This window comes from Lactuca saligna, chromosome 8 (assembly GCF_052625555.1).
Source record: "Lactuca saligna cultivar CGN05327 chromosome 8, ASM5262555v1, whole genome shotgun sequence".
Classification (NCBI taxonomy): domain Eukaryota; kingdom Viridiplantae; phylum Streptophyta; class Magnoliopsida; order Asterales; family Asteraceae; genus Lactuca; species Lactuca saligna.
This window is the reverse complement of record NC_136424.1, coordinates 88,499,777-88,526,125: the sequence shown is the minus strand read 5'-3', so window position 1 is coordinate 88,526,125 and position 26,349 is coordinate 88,499,777. Positions and strand designations below refer to the sequence as shown.

The window sequence follows — 26,349 nt, the reverse complement described above, 5'->3', positions numbered from 1 at the left end:
AGGTGACCCTCCCACAATTGTTCAAAAGTGAAAAGGAGCTTGAGGGGTTCGAAATTGAAGCGTTGTTTGAGCCAGACGTCTGAAAAAGAAAAGGAAAAAAGTTTAGATTAGATAAGAAATGCTTAATATAACACCCAAATGAAATATTAAGGCTAGGACTCATCACTATAATTCACAATTTGGAAGAGGTATGTCGTAATCCAATTGCAATTATATGAAGGTAGGTAAATGATGATTTACTAATTTCCACCATGAAAAACAAAATGAATATATAGGTTTAAAATGAAATGAAATTCCTAGATTCTTTTGAGATTCATTGAACATTTCAATGACATGTTTAATCTTGATATGCCCTTCAAGTTTGTGACTGGGATACCGAGGATCACAAACATGGTGTGAATAACCATGCAAATTAGCTTGGTACTCTCGAGTCATTTACCACCTAATCAATGTACTGGTTAACTGTTGGATTAGTGTCTAAGTCCATAACTATTTTGGTATGTACTTGACCCGATGGTGCATGGTCCTTTTGGGTTGCCTTCACCAAAGCAACTTGATTGGAGAAAAAAATGAAGAGAGAGAGGTTATTATGATTTATTAATATGTTATAAGAATAATATATTAAAGGAGAAATCATATTTGCTTAATTAATATTGGTCAATAATTAATTAGGAATTAATTTTGTGATCAAGTGTAATTAATTAAACTAGAGGGGCTGAATTGTAATTATGTGATAGTTACATAATATGGTAATGGTTATCCTAAATATGGGTTGAACGAATTCAAGGAGATAAGGATCCTTGAAATCGTCCAAAGGATAAAGGATAAGGGTTTTCATGGCTTATCTTATGGTTGCTTTGTGGATAAGCAACTAGATAAGGATAATGACTGAAACCCAATCTCTACACCTATATAAAGACACTAAGGCCTTAGAATTCGTGTACTTGTTCCCAATGAGTCCTAAGGACGAATTCTAACCTCTCTCCTCTCTCTTTATACCTTCTCCATTTGCTCTTGGTGTTTGTAAGCCATTAGAGGAGTGACACTTGTGATTGTTATTGCTATATAACAATCAAGGTATGTTCTTAAACCCATTCATATGTTAATATCGATTTCATATACTAGAATTAGGGTTTATAGTCTTGGATTCAAAGCATGTACAATAAAGAAACCTAGATCCAAGAATTAGTGTTTGTATGAGCACATAGGATGTCTTATGACCAAAACCCATCAGTGGTATCAGAGCCATTGGTTTGGTTTCAATTGTATGAACTTGATATATTAGGGTTTATTGCCAATAAACCCTAGGAGGCTAGGGTTTTTTGAGATTAGGGTTTGCAAACCCTAATTTCCAAGAGTTTGAATAAGATCTTCAAATCCTTTCCTTAAACCCTTAAATTTCGAAATCTAGGGTTTGTTATAATCCCTTGATTTTTGAAGTTTGCCTCCTCCCCAAGATAAGATCCTAATTTTTAGGGATTTGGATTATCCCATATCTTGTAATTATCCTCTAATTGTTATATATGGTAATTCAAGATCTTGCATTATCCATTCATATTTTCGAAATCTATATAGATATTTAAGGGATTAGGATAACTTAAATGTCTAAATGGTAATTATCCTCATTATTTAGATAATCCCTTATGATTTAATAATTAAATTAATAGTCTAATTCAAGATAATTATTAAATCAAGAGTTTTAATATTTAAAATTTTAATGTCATAAATTCGAAATTTTAAGATAGAGTAAAACTAAATTGTTTTGAAATGTTTCAAAACTTGCCTTCAAGTTTTGGAATTTAAAAGTTGATTAAAAAGGTTTAATTAGGAGTGTTAAATTCTAAAACCCTAGTATTGTTTTGAAAAGTTCAAATCGCACCCTTATGGTTTTATTAATTAATTAAGGTGTACAATTAAAAGAGATTTAATAAATCCATAAAAGTTTTGGTTTGCAATTTAATTGAATTAAAGGTATAATTATTAAATTTGACCACATAGTATTTTAAAAAATATAAAATACACCCTATACTATATATAACATTAAAAGTCTAACATTATATATATGTATGAGTAAAAGTCAGTCTTACCGTTAGTAGGCCTCATTCACGAAGCTGGTCTATAAGGGGTGTTCAAGGAAATTGCCTATAAAATGGAGATTGAATGGGTATCCACTCTTACCCACCGCACTCATGACTAGTGGAGGGTCGTTAGCCGAACGGGTAGGATAGGACGAAACATTCCATTATAAGTATATTGAAATACAAAAGTAAATAAATGCTTTTACAAATTCCCAATCTTAGTTACTTAGGCAAAGTGAATTGATGCAATTCCATGAAATTACACTTTGTGCCCTTGCGAAGACGTTAGTGGAGCGTGTGTGGTTTACCAGCACACTAAATGGTTCTAAGCAAAGGTAGCAAATGGTGACTCAATGTTTGTCATAGTTCGGTGGAGTGTGTGTGGTTTACCGGCACATCAAATAGGTGACTGTAACATGTGAGGGCACCATGTAGTTTGCATGGTTATTCACACCCGCTTTGTGATCCTCAGCATCCCAGTCACAAACAAGAGGGGCATATCGAGATTTAAACATGCCATTGAAAGTTCAATGAATCTCAAAGGATCTAGGAGTTTTCATAGATTTAAAAACTTAAATTTCTTTTTCGTTTTTCATGGTGGAAATTAGTGAATCGTCATTCACTTACCTTAAAATATTTTGCAACTAGATTACGGCATCCCTTTTCTAGGTTGTAACATATTGTGTTGGGTCCTAGCCTTAGTATCTCATTTGGGTGATTTACTAAGGACTCAATCGATCAACTAACTTGAATTTGTTTTCTCCCGTTTTGTAGATGTCAAAGTTCGACAATCATGGTCTTCCCAAATCACGTGGAACAAGCATTCCACATGAAGATGATATTCCATGATTCGATTGAGGAACAAGAAATAATGCTTCACTTCCTCCTCCTCCTCCAATTGTTCTCCCTAACCCACAATATCAAAGAATTTAAAGGTTCAATATCACTAAAGCCCTATTGGAAATGAAACATGAAGATGGTAAATCCGTGTGTGCCCACATTCTAGGAATGAAATCACACATCGATAGGTTGATTATGTTGGGTGTGTCATTCCTGAATGAGTTGGCTGTAAATTGGGTTTTGCAGTTACTTCCTGAATCATATAATGAGTTCAAAAGAAAGTATTATATGATGGATCATGACGACAACCTCATTGACCTAACCTACATGCTCATTGCTGGTGAATCAGAAATGATTTGGCGAAGCAATGGAGCGTATTTGTTGGGAGAGTCAACCGACCATGCTTCCAAGGACGTTCTAGGAGAATCGACCTGCGTTTGCTGCCAAGAGAAAGGGCGTTGGATAGAAGTCTGCCCCAAGAGCCTGAAAATTCCAAAGATGGGAGAGTCAAATAGTATGACTGCGCTTCAGGTAAAATCCACTATCTAACTTCGTTAAGTTCCTATTCATTGATTCAAATACATGATGTGATAAGATTGCATTTGAATGTTTTGCAGGATCGGTGAAAAGAAAGGAAGCTTGATAAGAGAGCAAGATGAATCTAATCACAAGAGATGGATCTCGATCGCATGGACTTGAAGATTGGATTTTGAGCTTAGATAGTTATGATAGAGTTGTTAGAAATTTTCCTTTTACATAGTTTTCAGTAGATTTTGCATTGTAAGGACCAATGTTTTTCCGCTGCTTTTATAAATAAAATAAATTTTGACTTATTTATTTATTTGTTTACTTCCTTACAATGAAATCGTTATGAAAATTGATGTTTGCATATTTCTACAACGAATGGATACGATTCTTAGTTATGTTATTTGTGGAAATGTCGAGAATTTACCAAATAGGGAGAGTTTCTCATCGCCCAAAGTTTCAATTGGACAGAAATTTGGAATCACGCAACTTGGTTGCATGATGAATGAGAAATTTCATATTTGGAAATTAGACAAATTCGTTGACAAAGTGCCAAGTGAAGGACTAGGAGATCGAGTACACAAAATTGTGTGTTGATCAAGTTCACCATAAGAGTAACAAAGATATTTGTCATGATTTACTAATGGCTTAGTAAATATGATTACACTTACAAGATTAAGTGTAATTCTGAATTGATTAAAGGGTTTAGATCAATAGTAGAACGAATAAGAAGAATCAAGTAGGCAGAAAGATAAAAGTTTCTCCATTCTAAGAAGAAGGGAGAGTAGCTTTTATGCTTTATAATGGGTCTTAATGATTAAGAACCATGTCTCAATTGATCATCTAAGTAAGTCTTAGTACAATTATATGTTTAAGAAGAGGAATCAAGGATTGAAGAAATGGTTAAATCAAGAAGTCTATCATACTTCGTTCCAATAACAAGTCTTAAAGTTAAGATTGTGGCAATGAGTGAAAAGTATTAAAGGTTTATAACATTCATAAAATGTGGAAAGTTGTGATGTCTTGAATAAGACAAAGACCAACTTGGACCAATTTATGAAGTGTTTTGATAAAAGCTACACTAACTCTTGAATATTTGGTTGTCAACAAATGTTTATTGACAAGAGAATCTTATATGTCAAGGAGTCAGTGGGAGTCTTAATGGTCTTGAAAAGTTTCAAGAACAAATCAAATAAACCTTATCGATCATCACTAGCACACGAGTTGAGTTTTAAAACCTATCGTGTTGACGATATTTTGATTTTGTGTTGTTCCAATTGAGTTAATTATGCATGTGAGTCCTATGAGTACTCATTTTGAACGCATAAAAGGCAAAGCACCTTGATCAATGAAAGGTACATTGATAGGAAAAGGGTGAGATGCTTAACTACTTGGAAGACGTGGTGGACAGCTGTGCTACAATAAGGCAAGAAATCAAGATTAAAAAAAGGCTCGGTCCATATGAGTTTGAATTTGTCGTAAACTTTGGTTTTAACAAATTCACATGGATAGGAACAAATACACCATTTAAATCTAAGTGTCATAAGATTTCCTCCTTCATGAAAATGATTGTGAGGAAATGCTTTCACTGAGAAAGATTTTAAGAAGATAATGATTGTAAAATTGCATTCTCGAATTCGATCATGGTTACGGTATCCCTTTCCATAATTTGAATTGTGAGGTTTGGCAATTAGTCTTAATTGTTGAGACACACACATGAACTATCTAAAGGCAAAGGTGTATAAGTTCAAGAAGCCTTGATAAAAGATTATCAAAGCACTAAGTATTAGAAACATGGACTTAAGAAATTCAATAGGTATTGTCTCTCTGAAAGTTAAGATGTTTATGAATACATGTCGAAGCTAGTGGGAGCATAAGTGTTATGTTTTATAGTAATCATCATGATAGTGGGAGCATAAAAGTTATGATTGTATGATTATTATAGAAAGTATTGCAAGTTGGCAATATTAATTATAGAAAAACAAGAGTTATACCTTGCAAAGTCGTAAGGGTTGTAAAGTTGTTTTGCTATAATTAAGGGAGAGAATATTATGCTTCATTTCAAATCTAAAGGATTAGGTTGAGAAATGTTGGTAAATTTAGTCAAAGGTACATAGTGTGTTCTTAAAATTTCAATTATGATTACGGCATTCCTCTTCACAATTCGAATTTTGAGAACATAGCAAATAAAACATTATGCGTCGTGTCCCATACACTTCGGGTATAGGATCGATTGCAAATGCTTTAATGTTTGACCATTCTAAAATTTTCCAAATGTTTAGCGCATTTAGAGGGAAAAAGGGACTAGAATTGGTTTTGACTAAAATAATTAAACAACTATCAAAGGACAATCCACAGTTCGACGACGATGAGTAGTTGGAAGTATAGTATTGGAAAATATGGAAATGTTTCCATATTGGATGGACCATATCGTCATCATTAAAAATAGAAAAGATTCTATTAAGAATGAGTTGTCATGAGGAAAATATGGAAGCGTGTTCATATTAGGAAGTAAATATTGAAAATCTATGTCTAGATTACAAACTTTAATGCAAAAGGATGTTCAAAGGAATGTACTTTGAGTGAGAGACATCATATCTAAGGAATTGTCTTGTAACAATCTCCGATAGAGGACTTTGTAATATCATTGACAATAGTCTTTGTGACTTTGGTGCAGTGACATTACGAAAGAATCATTGCATAGGATGTTAGAATCTAGCATATTCTATAAGTAGCAAGAATTTGATATTCTTTCACTTATGAAAATGGATTTGGAGTTGTGAAATGAGAATGATTAGAAATGTGTGCAATTTGTCTATTTCACAAAAGTAAGAACCATAGGTAAACATTGTGTGCATGCTAGGTGCATGGGACAAGTGTAATAATTCAATTAAGAAGTTGATTACCCGAAACGACAAATAATGAGTAATCAATATGGTGATAAATAAAAGGCGTTTTATTTATACTCAAAGGTTTGAGGCCATATGAGATTAGTATTATTCTTGTGTTTCAGATTTGCATGTTTTTACTTCCAGAATAATTGAGTTTATTAAGAATAATCGAATTATTCGAACGGGCCACAGTCATTCATATGTTGGAAGTAGAGATGAATGAAGACTGTCGTGAATTGGTGTGTGGATTGTCTAGAAGAGTATTAGACATAAGCAAATGTTTTCTGCAACGTTCATGAGTGCTTATGAATATGATTTGAGCATTGGATTAAACCCACGCTCACTTGGATTACTCCATGAATTGTATCACGAGTGATTAGTGAGACGATAACATCTTATATTCTTGAAACTGAGATGTGTGAGTTGTATCTTGCGAATCGGTTGCACATTGATAATATGTAAACGCACTAGTAACTTGGTGTTATAAAACATATTGTTGTGTGTAATTCGGTGAATGAGTGCAAGAAAGCATTGTATCAAATTTTATCCGTTCCTTTTATCCAAAGAAGGATAAAAGCGATATCTTTGGGCCCCTCGATGGTTTAGTGATGACAAACGTAAATGCTCGGCCGGGCTAGGGCTAATTTGATTTGTTCAATTAGTCAGTCGTCATAAATCGGAAATCGAGATATAGTACAAAGAGAATGATTTAAAATCATATCTCATACGTTATCTAGAATGGAGTAATATATGATCCCTTATCTAAGGACACGCGTATCTGATAGGATCAAAGTTAACAACGGCTTTGGAAAGCTACGATTGTAGATTAGGATCTGAAGTCATACGCAAAATAGTTATTAGACTTATCCAAGTGGGAGACTGTTGGATTAGTGTCTAAGTCCATAACTATTTTGGTATGTACTTGACCCGAGGGTGCATGGTCCTTTTGGGTTGCCTTCACCAAAGTAACTTGATTGGAGAAATAAATAAAGAGAGAGAGGTTATTATGATTTATTAATATATTGTAAGAATAATATATTAAAGGAGAAATCATATTTTCTTAATTAATATTGGTCAATAATTAATTAGGAATTAATTTTGTGATCAAGTGTAATTAATTAAATTAGAAGGGATGAATTGTAATTATGTGATAGTTACAGAATATGGTAACGGTTATCCTAAATATGGGTTGAACGAATTCAAGGAGATAAGGATCCTTGAAATCGTCCAAAGGATAAAGGATAAGGGTTTTCAAGGCTTATCTTATGGTTGCTTTGTGGATAAGCAACTAGATAAGGATAATGACTGAAACCCTATCTCTACACCTATATAAAGACCCTAAGGCCTTAGAATTCGTGTACTTGTTCCCAAGGAGTCCTAAGGACGAATTCTAACCTCTCTCCTCTCTCTTTATACCTTCTTCATTTGCTCTTGGTGTTTGTAAGCCATTAGAGGAGTGACACTTGTGACTCTAAGCATTCCAAAGTCAATTCAAGGTGGAATTAGGATTGTTATTGCTATATAACAATCAAGGTATGTTCTTAAACCCATTCATATGTTAATATCGATTTCATATACTAGAATTAGGGTTTATAGTCTTGGATTCAAAGCATGTACAATAGAGAAACCTAGATCCAAGCATTAGGGTTTGTATGAGCACATAGGATGTCTTATGACCAAAACCCATCATTAACCACACATGCTCCATTGATCTATGATAATTCTCAAACCACCCTTTAACACCGTTGTTAGTCCAAGTTAGTGTGCTAGTTAACCACACACGCTCCACAAATGACTTTGACAAGGTACAAAGTGCAATTTCATGGAATAGCATCATTTTCACATTTTTCCTAAAGTAATTGTAACATCTGAATTCCCAGGTATATTATTTTATCATTTAATTTGAGATTTGGGGAGTAACTCGACGAGTTGGCGCCTCAACTCTTCGAGTAGAGTCGCGACTGGTGACATGGATTAATGAATGGACTTGACGAGCCTGTGAGGTAACTCGCCGAATCAGTGTTGCCCCTAATTTCTCGGGCATGTGGCCTATTTAAAGGCACTTATAGCCACCCCTTGCGGCCACCTTACCCAAAGAGACCCTAAACGATCCTTGAGCTATATATATGATGCGAACTTGTCTTGGCTCGATCGGTGCCGTTCACTTGGATTCTCGGCTGCCTCTGCAAGATCACAAAGAAAGAAGGCCGTCAGCCGCTTTCCGGGAGGAGTTCCCGAAAGAACGCTCCGACGGTCAAGTTATAGAGTGTTTAGGTTCTTTGGGTGTGAGCTCTTTGAAATTCCAGAGAGCTTACCTCGTAGGTCTGAGAGCGTATCCTTTTATACCTAGCTCCCTTGCCTGATCTGTACCAAACAAGATCGCTTTTTGGGGAGATAAGATTAGGGCGCTGATTGGAGAGTCATGCGCCTTCAACCGTTAGGGCGCTCTTATTGGCTCCATCGGTAATGGTCTGATCCTCCTGCTTATCTCATGACCGTATTTTTTTGTCTTGGAGATGGGAGCGTCTCTTGGCGGGTGCGAGCCTTTCGCCTGTGCCTTCCACTCCCGGGGGTTCCAACAGACGCTAAGATCATTGGGCTGGGCCCGGTTGGTGTGTCCAGCTCATGCTTCTGTCGTGCTGCCCTAGGCATGTCATCAAGTCCCCCAGTCCTGTAGTCGTAGCATTGCAGCGCTAGCTACGACGTTCTGGACTTAGTTAGCTTATGCATGTTGGTTTTTTCTTTACCTATCGTTCCATCTTTAATGGCGACGTGACTATGCGTGATGCCTGACAGTTACGTCACCGTGTCAGGTATTTAAATTTCCCGCTCTTCCTTTTCTTTATAAGGGCCTTTGAAGGGTTTCTCTTTATCTTTTCCTCCTTCCTTCTTCGTCTTCCTCTTTTCTGGTTTGTCTTCTTCTTCTCCTTTCCTTTCTCATGGAAAACCTTCCCGGTATCCTCCCTTCTGCCACTGAGTATCATCAACTGAAGGTCATGTATGGCTTATCTTCTTTGGAAGGTGTAGAGTTTCCTGCACCTGGTTCCAGTATCTCATCCCCTCCCCTAGAAAGATTGGGGTTTACTTGAAAATCCTGGATGCTGGTATCCGTTTCCCGCTGACTAACTTTCAGGAGGAGGTCTTCCAGAAAGATGGTTGCAGTCTTCAGATGCTGACCCCTAATGCAGTCAACCAAATGGCTGCGTTTGAGATGATCTGCAGGGCCAACGGGTATCTTCTGGATTACTTTGTTTTCAAGTTTTTCTTTCGATTTTGCATCACTGGGTACAAGTGCACTTTTTCAGTCCGACGAGGGGGGCACACCTTAGTTCTTGATAGGAGGACCCCTAAGAATTGGCAGGACAAGTGGCTATGGGTAAACCAAGAGTTAGTCGGAAGCGGCGGGTATCGTGTGAATGCTTTTGCCGATACCATCCCCAAGATCTTTCCTCACAACCAAAGTGTCATTAATGATCTGAAGTGTGTGCAAGTATCCGCTGAGGATTATTCTGAGGCTTTGCTTTCTGGTGTGGGGATGAGTCCTTCTTGGAGGCGTCGTGGCAAAATGGCGGTGTTTTTCTCCGTTGTCGATGGTGAGTGTTGCACCCCTCTTTTCCTCTCTCCCCTTTGTCACTAATATGATTGACTTTTCTTGTTCTAATATCTCTATGTGTTGAATCTTCTCTGTCCATGGATGAGGTATTATGGAAGCGTTATCGGTGCAACTTAGAGTATCGTGAGGTGGATATGGCTGATCGGCTTCCTCCACCCCGCCGACTGGACCAACTTGCCGTAACTGCTGCTCCTTCCGCCCCTCCTGCAAGTTCATCAGCACCGCAGGGTGATCCTTTATACGCCCGCCCAATCTCTGCTGTCATGCCCCTGGGTAGTACTTGTTTTTCCTCCGTGGAGGGTAGCGAAGACAACAAAGAAGGGATTATCACAGATGCCCGACGAACGCAAGCGAAAAGAAAAGCTATCTTGGCCATGGGTGAGCCGACTATCGGCGCACCAACCGCTGCCAAAAGAGTTCATACCCAACGCAGCTTCTCTCGTCTATTGAGCTCTATGAATTCCACACCGGACGGTGTGGTCGTGATCCCTGATGATGACACGCAACAATCCAAAGAGGTCGACGGGGTGACTGAACAACCCATTACTCCTACTTTCCCCTCTATTCCTGCTCCAGGTGTTTCATTGGTTTCCCCGAGGTTTTCTCCGATTCAGGTCTCTAGCAGCCCTAGGTCGGTTTCAGTTCCTTTAGGTGGTGTTTCTGGAGATAGCTCTGCTCAGTCTCCTGTTTTTGTTCCTTCCTGGGATCTCTGCAACGATTCCCGACTCTCTGTTCGGAACAATGCTTTGGAATTTTCCCGCCATGTTTTTCCTCCGGCTGCCATTGGTGATATGGAGGCTATGGGTAATCCTGCACTTGCTCATAACATGGCCTATGTTGCTGCATAGGCCATGTTTTACCTCGTCGTGGGTTCCCGTCATGTTCATGCTCTTGGCGAGATGCAGGCCGCCCACACTACTTATGGGTCACACGTGATGGGGTTGGAGCGTCGCCTTGGCGAGCTTGGCGAGGACCTCCGTCTGTCTGAGTAGAAATGTGAATTGCTATCCTCTAAGAAGACTGTCCTTGATGACACTAGAGCCGTCATGGAAGCTAAATTCGACTCCTTGACTCAGGTGAATGAAGGTTTGATGATCCAGGTGGAAAGTCTCGAATGCGATGCTGCTAACCGTGATAAGCTTATTTCATCATTGCAATCGGATTTGGATGCTTCTCATCAGGATTTGGATTGGCTGGTGCATGTTGGCTTTGTTCGTATTGTTGATAAATTTATTGAGCATCCGGACTTTACTAATGCGATAAGTTTCATCCAGCATGCTGCTTTTATGGTCGGGATTGACTTGGTTCAGAAGATTTCTGCTGGTGCTGGTGGTGGAGATATCAGTGTTGATGCCGCTTTTGTCGGTCTCGTGGTTTGTGTGAATGATGCTTTGTTATCTTTTGCCAATATGGATCATGCATCCTTGTTGGGTTTAGGTGAATTGGGTATTGGAGGTCTCCGAGAATTGTGCTCGTTTGGTGGTTCAGAGGGTACTCCTGAAAGTGCAATGGGTCAGGATATCATGCAGGCCGCTGAGGTTGATGGTGAAAAGTGGAACGAGGGTGGTGATGGTGGTCGTGGAGAAGGTCAGGTGGCTGTTGTGGGAAACGAAGTCGCATGTGGCGAGGATGATGTTGTTGAAGATGCTCTGGCATCGTGTGCTACCCCACTTGGGGCGTGAAAATTTCTTTTCATGTTTTAGTTTATATCTTGCATGTTTCTTTTGATGGCCATATGGTGCCTTTAGTTTACATGGGCTTTTGAACAATATTTTATTTTTTATGTGTGTAAACATGGACTCTAAATGTTACTTGTTTGTTGCTTACTTTTCCTTGTGTATTTTCTTTTCTTTTCTGAAAAGGATATAGTGCTCTGATGCGCTAGGCGTTCTGCTTCGCCTATGTCATCATCGACACGCTAAGTGTCGGCACTGGGTGCTCTTAGTACCCAATGAATGGATCTCTATGTGCGCATTTTCAATTGTTAAGAGTTAATACACTAAGTATTAAAGAAATACACTAAGTATTAGACACATATCACTAAGCATTTTCATCAATTAGCATTTGAATGATCCCATTACATTATCCATGGACTATAAATACACTAAGTATTAGACTCATGTCACTAAGCATGAACTTGTGTACACGAAGTACTTGGGATGTGCCGCACTAAGCAGCACATTGATTGACTTGGACTACACTTCTTTCTTCTTCAAATATAAAAACTTTCTCAAGTTGCTAGCGTTCCACATTCTTGGAATCTGCCTTCCTTCCATCGTTTCTAAGGCATATGCGTCATTCCGATTTACTTCCGTGACTTTGTCAGGGCCTTCCCACGTTGGACCCAGTTTTCCTTAGGGATGGGATCGACTCACTTCGTTTTTCCTCAGAACATACTCACCCACCTTGAATGCTTTCTCTTTTACCCTTTGGTTATAATATCTTTCTGTTGCGTGCTTGTATACAGCCTGGCGTATTTCTGATTTTTCACATTTTTCTTCTAGGATATCTAGGTTTATCCTTAGGTCCTATGCGTTGCTTTCTTCATCCATGTTAGCCACCCTTAGTGTATACTCCGTTAACTCCATGGGGAGCATGGCTTATGTCCGTATGTCAAGCTAAACGGGGTCTCTTGCGTGCTCGTTCGCGGCGTGGTCATGTATGACCATAGCATTGTCGGTATCTCCTCTGGCCAGTTCCCTTTTGCTTTGCCCAACCGTTTCTTTATTCCATTCACGATGGTTCGATTGGACACCTTCGTCTATCCGTTCACTTGTGGGTGCACTACTGATGTGAATCGTTGACTTATCCCTTTGGCGGCACACCACTCCTTGAATGGATTCTCAGCAAATTGTAGGTCGTTGTCACTGATGAGTACTTTAGGCATCCCAAATCTTGTCATAATATTCTTCCATACAAACTTTATCATGTGTCTCCCTGAGATGCATGCTAATGGCTCCGCTTCAATCCATTTTGTGAAGTAATCCACGACCACCACCATATATTTCAGCTTCCCTAGTGCTTCCGGGAATAGGCCCACTATATCTATACCCCATTGGTAAAATGACCACGGGCTGGATATGTTATGCAATGGTGTTGGGGGGTTTGTTTGGGCTGCAGCATACGACTGGCATTCCCTGCATCTCCTCGCTATCTTTAGCGCATCTTGTTGTATTGTGGGCCAGTATACAACCATTCGAAGTACTTTGCCTGTTAAGGCCCGTGCCCCCTCGTGTGCACCCACTTGGCCTGTGTGTGCTTCTAGTAGCATCTCTCCCCCTTTGTCTCAGTCTTCACACTTCATCCATGGCGTTGTGAACCCTTTTCTATATAGTTCTCCATTTATTAATGCATATGAGGGCATTTTTATACGTATCTTCCTAGCCTCGCTGTGATTATCCGGGGGCACCCCTCTCTGTAGGTATTCCCTGAATGGTGTCATCCACATTGGTTCATTGGTCGTCAGGGTATTCACCTATCGTTCGTCTATACTTCTTTCTCGGAGCACCTCTACCAAGACTTTCTTCGATAGGTGATCGAAACACGTGGATACCAACTTGCTTAGGGAATCCGCCCTCTTGTTTTTGCTCCTAGGTATATGCCTAATTGTGAACTGCTTAAACGATTCGATTAATTGTTTCCCCATCTTCGCATACCTTTCCATTCTCTAATCTCTCACTTCGAAACTTCCATTGACCTGGTTTGCTGCTAGCCTTGAGTCAGTCATGGCTGTTACAGACTTTGCACCCATTTGCTTGGCTAGTCGCAATCCTGCGAGCAAAGCCTCGTACTCCGCTTCATTGTTTGATGTGTGAAAATCAAAACGGAGGGTGTAGGGCACTTCTTCCCCCTCAGGTCTGGTCAAGATTAACCACACCCTTGAGCCCTCCCTGTTGGATGCTCCGTCCGTATAGAATGTCCACGAACTATTGTTGAGTGGAGCTCCTTCAACTGCCCATACCTTCTCCTTAACAGGATCCCCTTCGTCTGGGATTTCTAACAGGAAGTCGGCCAATGCTTTCTCCTTAATACTTGTCCTCGGATGGTAACTTATGTCATGCTCCCCTAGCTCGACTGCCCATTTCGCTAGCCGACCTGACATCTCTGGTTTAAGAAGTATTTGTTTGATGGGCCAGTTCGTTAGCAGTTCGATTTGATGTGCTTGAAAATACCACCCTAGTTGTCGTGTCGCGTAGATGAGCGCCAGGACTAATTTTTCCAGGGCGGGGTAGTTGAGTTAGGGCCCTTGTAGTGCCCTGCTTACAAAATACACTGGCCTCTACTCTCCTTCTCTTTCTACAGTTAATATTGAGGATATCGCTTCGTTTGAAGTCGAAAGATACATTTGCAACGTTTCCCCTGGGACAGGACTGGCCAAAGTGGGTAGCTTGTGTAATGCCTCGATTTTCTGGAGCGCCACTTCTGCTTCGTTCATCCACTGGAAGTTGCACTTTTCAATGCAGCCTTTTAACGTGTGAAACAATGGCATGGCTTTGTCAACGGATTTTAAGATGAACCAGCTCAGAGCTGTAAGCTTCCCGTTTAGGCCTTGCGTGTCCCTGAGGGTGCCTGGGGTTGGTGTTTCAATAAACTCGCCCACCTTGGTCGGGCTGGGCCGGATGCCCTGCATGGTGACATAGTACCCCAAGAACTGCCCCTCTTCCACCCCAAACGTGCATTTAGTCGGGTTTAGCTTCATCTTTACCTTCTCTAGGGTTTAGAACGTCTATTCGATGTCTTGTAACATCTTGTCTTCGTGCGGACTCTTGATCACCATATCATCCACATATACCATAATGTTTCTCCTAATTTTTTTGGCAAAGATCAAGTCAACTAAGCACTGGTATGTAGCCCCGACTTTCTTTAGACCGAACGTCATCTTAGTGTAACAGAAAGTGTCGTGGTCCGTATAAAAAGCCGTTTTTTCCTCGTCCTCTTTGCTCATCAAGATCTAGTGATACCCTTTATATGCATCTAAGAAACACTTCAGCTTGAATGCTTGCAATGAATCTACCTTTTGGTCAATTTCTGGGAGGGGGTAGCAATCTTTAGGGCATGCTTTGTTTAAGTCGGAAAAGTCTATGCACATTCGGCATGACCCATCTTGCTTGCGAACCATAACTGGGTTGGCAATCCATGTTGGGAATATTTCTTCTCTTACTATTCCAGCTTCTGCTAGCTTGGCCACCTCGGCGTTGATTGCCTTATTACGGTCCCCACCCTGGACCCTCTTCTTTTGCTTAACCTCCTTTACTCCTGGTTTAATTACGAGCTTGTGCTTAATGCCTCTCCTTTCTACCCCCACCATGTCTGTGGGGGTCCATGAAAACATGTGTTTATACCGTTTGAGCAGGTCGACCAACGCTCTTCTTACGTGGCTTGGGAGGTCGCATCCAATACTAACCGGCTAATCAGGGTGTTCTTTTTTGATCACCTCCTTTCCCTTTGCGGGGTCGCGTCTCAGCTTCTTGGCCTCTTTAGTTATCTCTGATGGTTTCATAAATGCAAAGCATTGCAATTCTTTAGGTGGAGTGGCCAGTATTGTGGTTGCGCCCGTTGGGGTGTTGAACTTCATGACTCCATGCATAGTTGATGGAACCGCCCCTAGGTTTAAAAGAGCTGCTCTCCCTAGAATTATATTGTGTTCCGCCGCATGCCGAATGACCACAAAGTCGATCAGGGCGGTTTTCTTTTGCTGCTTATAGTGGCTGGTTATGGTCAAGGGAAGGTGAATCGTGCCTAGCGGCCATAGGCTATGGCCGGTGAACCCGACCAACCTCCCCATCATGGGCCGTAAGTTGTCCTTCCAGCGATCTGGGAGAAGCCGGAAGCAGTTCTCATAGATGATGTCCGCCGAACTTCCCGTGTCCACGTAGACCCTGTGTATGGTTACATCCCTAATGGAGGCTTGGATCACTAGTGGGTCATCGCCCCTCCATCCTCCGGGCGAGGGTCTTGAACGGAGAATGTGAGCGTGCGCATCGGGGCTCTGGCGGTCCCCTGTTCCGTTTGTTATTCTCCATTGCTTCTCTTACTCCGTATCATGAATATCTCCTTGGCACGCAAGTTTCGTGCTATTTCCACCAAGTCCCCTTTAAGCTGCTTCTCCTCCATTTCTTTTTTTTAACACTAAACAGTTAGTTGTGTCATGCGTCTTACTTTTGTGGTACTCACAGTACCGGTTCTTTGGCGACTTGGCTGGCTGCTGCTTCTCCGACACCATGTAAACCTCCGAGCAACGACCACAACTGTCATCCTTAGCAAACGGTCGGAACCGAGCTTGTGGTCTTCTCGTTTGGTCGTAGTGCCAACTTCCACCTCGGAAGTCCATGTGACCTGGGTTGTGGTGTCTGGCAGTCTCTGCTTTCAAGTAGGCCTGTTTTGCTGCTTCGCCATCCTCCTGCCTCAAATATCTCTCCACCCTTTCCTTCAATTCAGCCCGTGTTAGGGGCTTCTTTCCCATGAGTTTTTGCGATAAGGGGCCTGGCAAAATCCCCCACGTGAAGGCGCCGGCTATGAACCCCTCGTCATGCCCCGATACATCTAACGTGGTGTTTATGAATCTTGTGAAGTATTCCTATACAGTTTCACCCTCCTTTTGCTTATAGCCTATGATTGAATGAGAGTCTCCCTTGTACTTGCGTAATTGCATGAAGTTGGTAAGGAAAAGATACTTAAGCTGGGCAAAATTGGAGATGCTACCCGGTTGTAACGTCTTGAACCACATGCCGGCGTTGCCATCGAGTGTAGTTGGGAAATACATGCACCAAAACCTCTCATGAAGATTCAATGACGTCATGGTCTAATCATATGTGTCGATGTGGCTATCTAGGTCAGTGATTCCGCTATATGTTTTGAGCGTCGGTAGTTTGGCTGTGTTTGGTATTTCGTAGTCCAACAATTCTTTGATAAACGGAGACGTCACACTATGGGAAAGGCATTCGTGGGCAAGGATGGTGGACGATCCCGGCTACTGGTATTGTCTGTTTAAGCCACATCTATCACACGGCTTGGTCTGTAAAAGGGGTACGGCTGGAATGGTAGTTGGAGGGTGTAACTGGAGGGGAAAGGGTGTATGGGGGGTCACAGGGCTAACCGTTGTTGTCTGTTGTAAGTTACTGTTGAGCGTCGGTAGTTTGGCTGTGTTTGGTATTTCGTAGTCCAACAATTCTTTGACAAACAGAGACGTCACACTATGGGAAAGGCATTCGTGGCCAAGGATGGTGGACGATCCCGACTGCTGGTATTATGTGTTTAAGCCACATCTATCACACGGCTTGGTCCGTAAAAGGGGTACGGCTAGAATGGTAGTTGGAGGGTGTAACTAGAAGGGAAAGGGTGTATGGGGGGTCACAGGGCTAACCGTTGTTGTCTGTTGTAAGTTCCTGTTGGCGGCGATGCTTTGTCCAGTCCATGTATCGGTCAATGAATAGACAGGTGGTGTATGAGCTATCATGGTTTGCGCCAATGGTGGTACTGAAAGCATTGAACTCTGTCCACTTGTCACCTAATACGGCAGTGGGATGTTGAAAACGTGGCCTGGTGGAATCATCGTTGAGTGAACCGCTATTGTTTATTGCAATGATGGCAAGAAGAACAGTGGCATCTGAAAAGGCGTTGTTGGAAATGCCCCCTAAAGTTGTTCTTGGCTGGTGAACTAGCGGTTGTGGGGCAACTTCAGTGGTTACCGTTGAGCTTCCTTTGCTTGTAGTGGCCCTACTGATCACTGTATGCGGCGGTGTTTCGTCCAACGCTGCCATGGGACGTATGGGACTATCTTGTTGTCCCTCACTGCCGTTGGACGCCATTTACTTGCCACTTTCGTGCTTTTGGTTTATGTTCTTGATCTCACAAACGGATGGCGCCAAATGATGCGACCTTGTCTTAGCTCGATCGGTGCCGTTCACTTGGATTCTCGGCTGCCTCTGCAAGATCATAAAGAAAGAAGGCCGTCAGTCTCTTTCCGGGAGGAGTTCCCGGAAGAACGCTCCGACGGTCAAGTTAGAGAGTGTTTAGGTTCTTTGGGTGTGCACTCTTCGAAATTCCAGAGAGCTTACCTCGTAGGTCTGAGAGCATATCCTTTTATACCTAGCTCCCTTGTCTGATCCGTACCAGACAAGATCACTTTTTGGGGAGACATGATCAGGGGCGCTGATTGGAGAGTCATGCGCCTTCAACCGTTAGGGCGCTCTTATTGGCTCCGTCGGTAATGGTTTGATCCTCCTGCTTCTCTCCTGAATGTATCTTTTGTCTTGGAGCTGGGAGCGTCTCTTGGCGGGCACGAGCCTTTCGCCTGTGCCTTCCACTCCCGGTTGGCGTGTCCGGCTCGTGCTTCGTTTGTGCTGCCCTAGGCACACACACACACACACACATATATATATATATATATATATATATATATATATATATATATATATAGAGAGAGAGAGAGAGAGAGAGCTAACCTTGAGCATTTTGGTGTATCTTTGCAAGGAAGGAGAAGGTTTTCAAGCAAGGAGCAAAAGAAGGCTATTAGATCTATCAATATTCATCTAAGGGCTTCTGTTAGAGGTATCAAGTTCAAACCTTTCTCTCTTGTTTGAGTAGATTTCTCATTTTGAAGATTATGGCTTCTTTTCTTTATATTTTGGGACTTTGAGGATTTGGGGTTCATGAGGAGGCTTGAACTCCAGATCTGGACCATAGGAGGTCCCTAGCATCTAAAGGTTCCTGCTTTATTCAGCCTTGAGGGAAATTTATGAGTGAAAAACCCATTTAGATCATGATCTTGGCATTTCTTGCCCAAATGTCATGCATGAACGTAAAGTCAATGACTTTACATAATAAGTGAGCCCTGAGAGTGTGGATCTAGAGTTTGGGAAAGTATCCTGCCTTAAAATCGTCTGAATACAAGTTGATTCTGAATGGACTCGCCGAGTTGATGAGCCGACTCGGTGAGTAGATTAGGGTTGTCCCGATTAGCTGGATCATGCGAGAGCTCGGCGAGTTAGGGGTTAACTCGACAAGCTGGACCTTCATGAGATGATCGAGAATCGACAGGACACGACGAATCGCACGAGTGCACTCGGCGAGTCTGGTCAATTTCAGACTATTGACTAGAGTTTGACTTTTGTTGACTTTAAGGTTTGGTCAAAATGAGTAATGGAGGTTAGGGAAGGGTAAAATGGTCTTTTACCCATTCCTAGGACTAAGAGTTTAAGAGAGATCAATGAATGTTGTAGTTGAGTGTGAGGAGAGTATTAATTAGAGATATTATCCTTGTGATAAGCGTAGACTAGATCAAGGATTCCGAGCACAAGATTTTACTAGCTAGCTTACGAGGTGAGTCTTATCACTATACTATACCTAGTGTGGTATTTATGTGTGACCATAGGGTCTTATGTGTTTACTTGAGTTATGCATGTTATGTGTGATATGAACTGTGTGCTATATTATGTGATACTTAGATCAGGCCGAGGGTCCAACGAACTATGAGGTCGGAGGGTTCTCACTTAGACCGGACCAGAGGGTCCAACGAGCTGTGGGACTGGAGGGTCCCACTGAGACACATTGACCATAGGGTCTTCCAGAGCTATAGCCTCGAGTGGCTAATTATTTGTGTGTGGTATTTTGGGGAACTCACTAACCTTTATGCTTACAATGTTATGTGTTATGTGTTTCAGGTACTTCCAAGGATCGCGGGAAGGCACCGACGTGATTGTACACACTTGTTCGAGATTATGTTGAGGATTTTGGGATTTGACTTTTGTTATGTGATGTTACCTTGCTCTTTCTCTATCCACAAACTTCTCTCAAACGTCTAGCTATCACTGCAAGATCACAAAGAATAGAGGCCGTCAGCGGCTTTCCGGGAGGAGCTCCCAGAAGAACGCTCTGACGGTCAAGTTAGAGGGTGTTTTAGGGTTTGTGTGTATTCTCTCTAGAAAGCCCAGAGAACTTACCTCACAAGCCTTAGAGCACATCCTTTTATACCCAGCGCTCCTGCTTGAGCCGTACCAAACAGGATCGCTTTTGGGGAGACAGGATCAGAGGCGCTGATTGGAGGGTTATGCGCCTTCAACCGCTAGAGCACTCTCATTGGCTCCGACGGTAATGATCTAATCCTTATATTTGTCTCCTGATCGTATCTTTTGGCTTGGAACAAGGAGCGCCTCTTGGCAGGTGCGAGCCTTCCGCCTACGCGCTTCGCTCACGGGGACGCTCAGCGGGTGTTAAGCCTGCTGGGCTGAGCCTAGTTGGCGTGCACGGCTCTTGGGCTAGACGTGGTTCTGTTGTGCTGCCCTAGGCACGCCATCAAGTCCCCCAGTCCAGTAGTCTTAGTGTTGCAGCGCTAGTTACGGCGTTCTGGGCTTAATTAGCTGACGCGTGTCGGTTTTTCTTTATCCGCCACTCCGCCCTTAATGGCGACGTGACTGCGCATGATGATTGGCAGTTACGTCACTATGTCGGACATTTAAATGTCCCGGCTCCTCCACATCTTTATAATGGTATTTGCACGGTTTCTCTTGCCTCATTTGTTCCTCCTTCTCCTCTTTGTGTTTATCTTTCATTTTTCTTTCATGGTAAACCTTCCCGTAGTCATTCCATCCCCCGTCGAGTATCGTCAGTTGGAGATGACTTATGGCTTGTCTTCCTTAGAGGGTGTGGAGTTTCCCTCTCCTGGCTCTAGCATCTCTTCCCCTCCCCCTGATAAGATTGGGGTTTACTTGAAAACCCTAGACGCTGGTATATGCTTTCCTCTAACAGATTTTCAGGAGGAGGTCCTCCAGAAAGATGGTTGCAGCCTTCTGATGTTGACTCCCAATGCAGTTAACAAAGTGGTTGCGTTTGAAATGATCTGCAGGGCCAACGGGTATCTTCCGGATTACTTCGTCTTCAAATTTTTCTAACAATTCTGTATTACCGGAGATAAATGCACCTTCTCGGTCCGGCGAGGGGGATACGCCTTAGTTCCCGACGGGCGTACCCCCAAAAACTGGCAGGATAAATAGTCGTGGGTGAATCAGGAGCTGGTTGGGAGTGGTCGCTATCGTGCAATTGCTTTCACTGATACCATCCCTAAGCTCTTCCCCCACAACCAGGGTGTCGCCAACTACTTGAAGAGTGTGCAGGTATCCGCTGAAGATTACTCCGAGGTGCTCCTTTCTGAGTAGGGATGAGCCCCTCTTGGAGGCGGCGTGGCAAAATGGCGGTGTTCTTCTCCGTCTTTGATGGTGAGTGTTGTATCCCTCTTTTCCTTTTCATCCCCTTATTACTCCTGTGGTATTTATATTTCCGTTCTGCTTTCCCTAGGTGCTGAGTCTTCTCTGTCCATGGATGAGGTGCTGCGAAAACGTTATCGGGGCAAGTTGGAGTTTCACGAGGTGGATCTGGTCGATCGGCTTCCTCCACCTCGTCGGATGGATCAGCTTTCTCTAACCGCTTCCCCTCCTGTTCCTCCGACAAGTTCATCGGTGTCCGAGGAGAATCCACTGCATGCTTGCCCCATTTCTGATGTCATCCCCTGGGTGGCGTTCCTTATTCCTCCAAGGAGGATAGTGAGGACAACAAGGAGGGAATCATCGCCGATGTCCGGCGGATGCAGGCAAAACGAAAAGCTATACAAGCCATGGGTGAGCCAGTTACCGGTGCGCCAACTGCTACCAAGAGGGTACATACTAGGCATAACTTTTCTCGCTTGTTGAGTTCTATGAGTTCCACACCAACTGGTGTGGTAGTGATCCCTGATGACGACACGCAATAGTCCGAAGGGATCAACAGGGAGACTGAACAGCACGCTATTTCAGACTTCACTTCTATTCCTTCTCCAAGTGTCCCGTTTGTTCCTTCAAAGCTCTCTCCAGAAAAAGGTTTTGGTGTCCCTGGACAAGCTGCAGTCTCCAAGGATGGTGGTTCTGGAGATGGTGCTTATGAGTTTACTATTTTTGTTCCATCCTGGGATCTTCGCAATGACTTCTATGAGCGCCCATGCTTTGGAATTTTCGCACCATGCCTTTCCTCCGGTTGCAGTTGGAGATATGGAGGCGATGGGTAACCCTTCCCTTGCTCACAATATGGCCTACGCTGCCGTGCATGCCATGTTTTATCTTGTTACAGGTTCCCGGCGCGTCCATACCCTTGGCGATATGGAGACCGCGCATGCCGCCTGTGGATCACGTGTGGCAAGTTTGGAGCGTCGTCTTAGCGAGCTTGGTGATGATATTTGTTTATCTGAGAATAAGTACAAGTTGCTAGCATCTGAGAAAAACGTCCTTGATGAAGCCAGAGTAGTGTTGGAGGCCAAGGTTGACTCCCTCACATAGATGAATGAGGGTTTGATGATTCAGGTGGAGAGTCTTGAGCGTGATGTCGTTGATCGTGACAATCTTGTGTCGTCGCTACAGTCGGATGTGGGCGCTTCTCGTCGAGACCTGGATTGGTTGGTGCGTGTTGGTGTTGTTCGTATTGTTGATAAGTTGATTGATCATCCCGATTTTACCAATGCCATAAGCCTCATCCGCCATGCTGCGTTTGTGGCTGGAGTTGAGTCCCTTTAGAAGACTTATGTTGGTGTTGGTGGTGGGTAGGTAGTTGCTGGTGCTTCTTCGGTTAGTCCTGCGGTTAGTGTAAACGATGTTCTTTTGTCTTTTTCCAGTATGGATCATGCATCTCTGTTGGGTTTGGGGGAGTTAGGTATTGAAGGTCTTCGGGAGTTATGTTCTTTTGGTGGTTCTGAAGGTACTCCAGAAAGTGTGTTGGGTTAGGAAATTGTACCGGTAGTTGAGGTTGATGCGGGGGGGGGGGGGAATGGTAAGGATGGTGAGGCTAGTGGTGAAGGTGATCACGGTGTTGGAGCAGGTATTGGTGATGTTAATGTTGGTGTGGTGGTTGTGGGTGATGGAGAGGATGTTGGGGAGGGTGCCCCGACATCGTGTGCTACACCTCCTGGGGTGTAAAAATTTATCTTCTTAGTTGATTTAGGTTTTGATGCTTCTGTCTTGTGTAATGTTTGGACTTTTAAAAACAATGTTTTATTTTCCTGGATGCGTATTTTGTAAGCTCTAAGCATTGTCTGTTTTTTGCTCGCTTTAGTTATCGTTTGCTTGCTTGTTTATTATACATTATTTAAGAGATACAACGCCCTGATGTGCTAGGAATTTCGTTTTTCCCATGCTATCGTTGAGACACTAAGTGTCGGTATTGGGCGCTCTTAGCACCCAACGATCGAGTTTTGCATGTGAACATTCAATCGTTATAAATTAATACACTAAGTATCAAAGATCAGCAATTGCATTATCATTCTACATTGACCGCGGACTTTTAAATACACTAAGTATTAAACTCATGTCACTAAGCATGGACATATGTACTCTAAGTACTTGGGATGTGCTACACTAAGCAACACATCGATCAGCTGGGATTGCGTCTCTTTCCCTCCTTCTTGTTTAAAAGAAATACTTCTTCAAGTTCCTAGCGCTCCACGTTCTTGGAATCTGCCTTCCTTCCATTGTTTCTAACACATATGCACCATTCCTGTTTGCTTGTGTGACTCTATAAGAGCCTTCCCATGTTGGGCCCAACTTACCTTGGGGATGGGCTCGACTTGCTTCATTTTTCCTCAAAACGTATTCACCAACTCTGAACGCTTTTTCCTTTACTCTTTGATTGTAGTACCTTTCTGTTGCATGCTTGTATGCAGCTTGGCGCATTCCACATTTTTCACGCTTTTCCTCTAGGATATCCAGGTTTATCCTTAGTTCTTGTGTGTTGCTTTCCTCATCCTTGTTGGCCACCCTCAGTGTGTTCACTGCCACCTCCATGGAGAGCATGGCCTCTATCCTATACGTCAGGCTGAAAGGGGTTTCCTTCGTGCTTGTTCGTGGTGTAGTTTTGTACGACCACAGCACCATCGATATCTCCTCCGCCCAATTCCCTTTTGCTTTGCCCAACCTCTTCTTGATTCCATTCACAATGGTTCGATTGGATACCTCTGTCTGTGTGTTCGCTTGCGGTGTGCTACCGATGTGAAACGTTGGCTTATCCCTTTGGTGGTGCACCATTCTCTGAACAGGCTCTCAGCAAACTGTAGGTGGTTATCGCTGACAAGAACTTTAGGTGTCCCAAATCTTGTCATGATGCTCTTCCATACGAATTTTATCATGTGTCTACCCGATATGCACGCCAGTGGCTCCGCTTCGATCCATTTTGTGAAGTTGTCCACGGTTACTGATATGTGTATTTTTATATATATTTTTATGCACTTTATTTTAATATTTTGGTCTTATTTATTCTATTTTAGAGCTAAAAAGTACTCATAATACTTTGAATTATGTTTTGCAGCTATTCGTTGTCGATAAAGCACAAAAGAAAAGACTGAAGCGGAAACCGGACTTAGGAGCTAAAAGAAATTAAAAATGCTGAAGGAGTGGGTTATGCCCCGCGTAACTTCGCATTACGCCCAACGTAGTGCCCAAAAGCGACGTACGCTGCGCGTAATTAAAGGGTACGCCCCGCGTACTGGTTGGCTTCAGATAACTTCAATCGCGTAGTGATCCTTTGTACGCCCCGCGTAATCCTATGTACGCCCAACGTACTTAAGTCGGCTACAAAGGCTTTAAAAGTCGATTTTCAGCTAACCAGGAGGGGGGATTCGACTTCTAACCTAATTTAGTCGATAATTAACCTCTGTTAAGCCGTTTTGAGGGTCTAGAAGGCGGCCGGAAGGCCGTTAAGCTAACGGGAGCGGAGATCGGTAGGGTTGGAGAGTGGATACGTGTCGGTAATCCTATGGGCTGTTAACGTAACCATGATTAGCATTCCATTGTGTTACTATTTTGTATTTAGTTTCTGACTTGGGTGTAAAAACCTTTTACTTTGTGTTTATGATTGAATGAAGCTTTGATTATTAGACTAATTGCTATATTGAATAGTTTGTTTGTGTTTAATTTATCTTGCCAAGCTTGTGAAAAGATCCTTATGTATTAATGATGATTATTTTCTGTTAATTGTTAAGTGAATGAGTTGTATGAACATATGCTTGATTGCTTGTCTCTTATGATTTTGATGACCGTCGAGATTATAAGTCTAGGAATAACGAATGTGAAACTAGGATTAACATGGGAATAAGTAAGTTAATGTGTGAGCCTTGTTTGATGACCATCAACAAGAGGTTAATTGAATGTCTAATTTGGTTAACTATATTTGCAAGTCTTGCTTGATACGAACTGAACACTAGGAAGCATGTTAGTTTAAGCAATTGATCACTGTTTGAATTGACTTGTTTGCTAAAGGATTAGTTATAGTGAACGCGAATCTAATCATTTTAGGAATCGGTGAACATGAATAAATAACTTTGTGTATGCAATTGTCTATGTTTTTAAGGTGTAACTTGTCTAAACCAAAGTACCTGAAGAGATTTGTTTTCCTGTTAGTTTATCGAGAATTGTTAATTAATTATTAGTTTGAGATTTATTAAACTATTTCTTTTATTCTTTTCGTGTGACCTATAACCTATAATCAAATATATTAAATTAATCCACCATTCCCTGTGATCGACACCCGACTTACCTAAGCTATACTGTAATCTGACTAGGTACACTGCCTATAAGTGCATAGTTAGTCTAAGTTTGTTAGGTTATAAATATTAAAATTAATGGGTACTTTCGTGCACATCAAGTTTTTGGCGCCGTTTCCGAGGAACGGCTTGTCATTAGTTTAGTTTATTTGATTATTCGTTATTAGTTTTTAGTTAGTTTTTATTTTTAGTTTGATTTTCGATGATATCATTTCGCTTGTCGGGAAGGTTCTTGTTTTTATTTGCAGGAATTTGGGATTGTACACATTGCTTGACTTTACTTTTTGCATGGGTTTCGAGAATGAAAGCGATTAGGGAATTCTTGACCTGCTTAGCCTACTACTTTGTTGATTTGTCCAACTCAATCCATGAGGCGTATTATAGCGAGGCGTATTGTGGTGGTTAAGTGGAAGACCGAGCTCTAGCTATTCTTGACTAGTTAGGTCACTTATTGTTCCGCTTTTAGTTAAAGGTGCAAGGAAAACAAAGGAAATATTCTAACGGGTCCCGAAAGAGGGTATTTTCGTAAACCAATTCTTGCATGCAAAGGTTTTTGATCAACCGTTTATGTTTGATCTCGACAAAGATAAGTGATTATGACGTCTCATATTTTTTTTTATTTTTTTTTTCTCTTCACTCATCGGAAAGTCATTTGCTGAAGAAATTAAAAAGAAAAAAAATAATAATTAAGTTTAAGTCCCTTAATTAAATAATTAAAAGAAAAGGAAGTTAAATTAAAGAAAGAAAGAAAATTTTCATTTAAACTTACGCCCCGCGTAAGTTATATTACGCCAAGCGTAATTCAACATCTGATCGCGTATGGATTTTCAAGGAGGTGGGGTTACGCCC

The 26,349-nt window shown here is 42.0% G+C and overlaps 1 protein-coding gene across 1 annotated transcript; it reads right to left on the bottom strand.

Moving 5' to 3' along the window:
- Positions 1-23,371: 23,371 nt before the first annotated feature.
- LOC145009865 (uncharacterized) lies at positions 23,372-23,986 on the bottom strand. Its single transcript, XM_078968494.1, has one exon. The coding sequence runs from the start codon at positions 23,984-23,986 to the stop codon at positions 23,372-23,374; it is 615 nt and encodes a 204-aa protein (XP_078824620.1).
- Between the last annotated feature and the right edge of the window lie 2,363 nt (positions 23,987-26,349).

Bases quoted from the DNA above. Each gene is read 5' to 3' on its own strand.
- LOC145009865 (XM_078968494.1), bottom strand. From the start codon at position 23,986: ATGGTGCACCACCAAAGGGATAAGCCAACGTTTCACATCGGTAGCACA.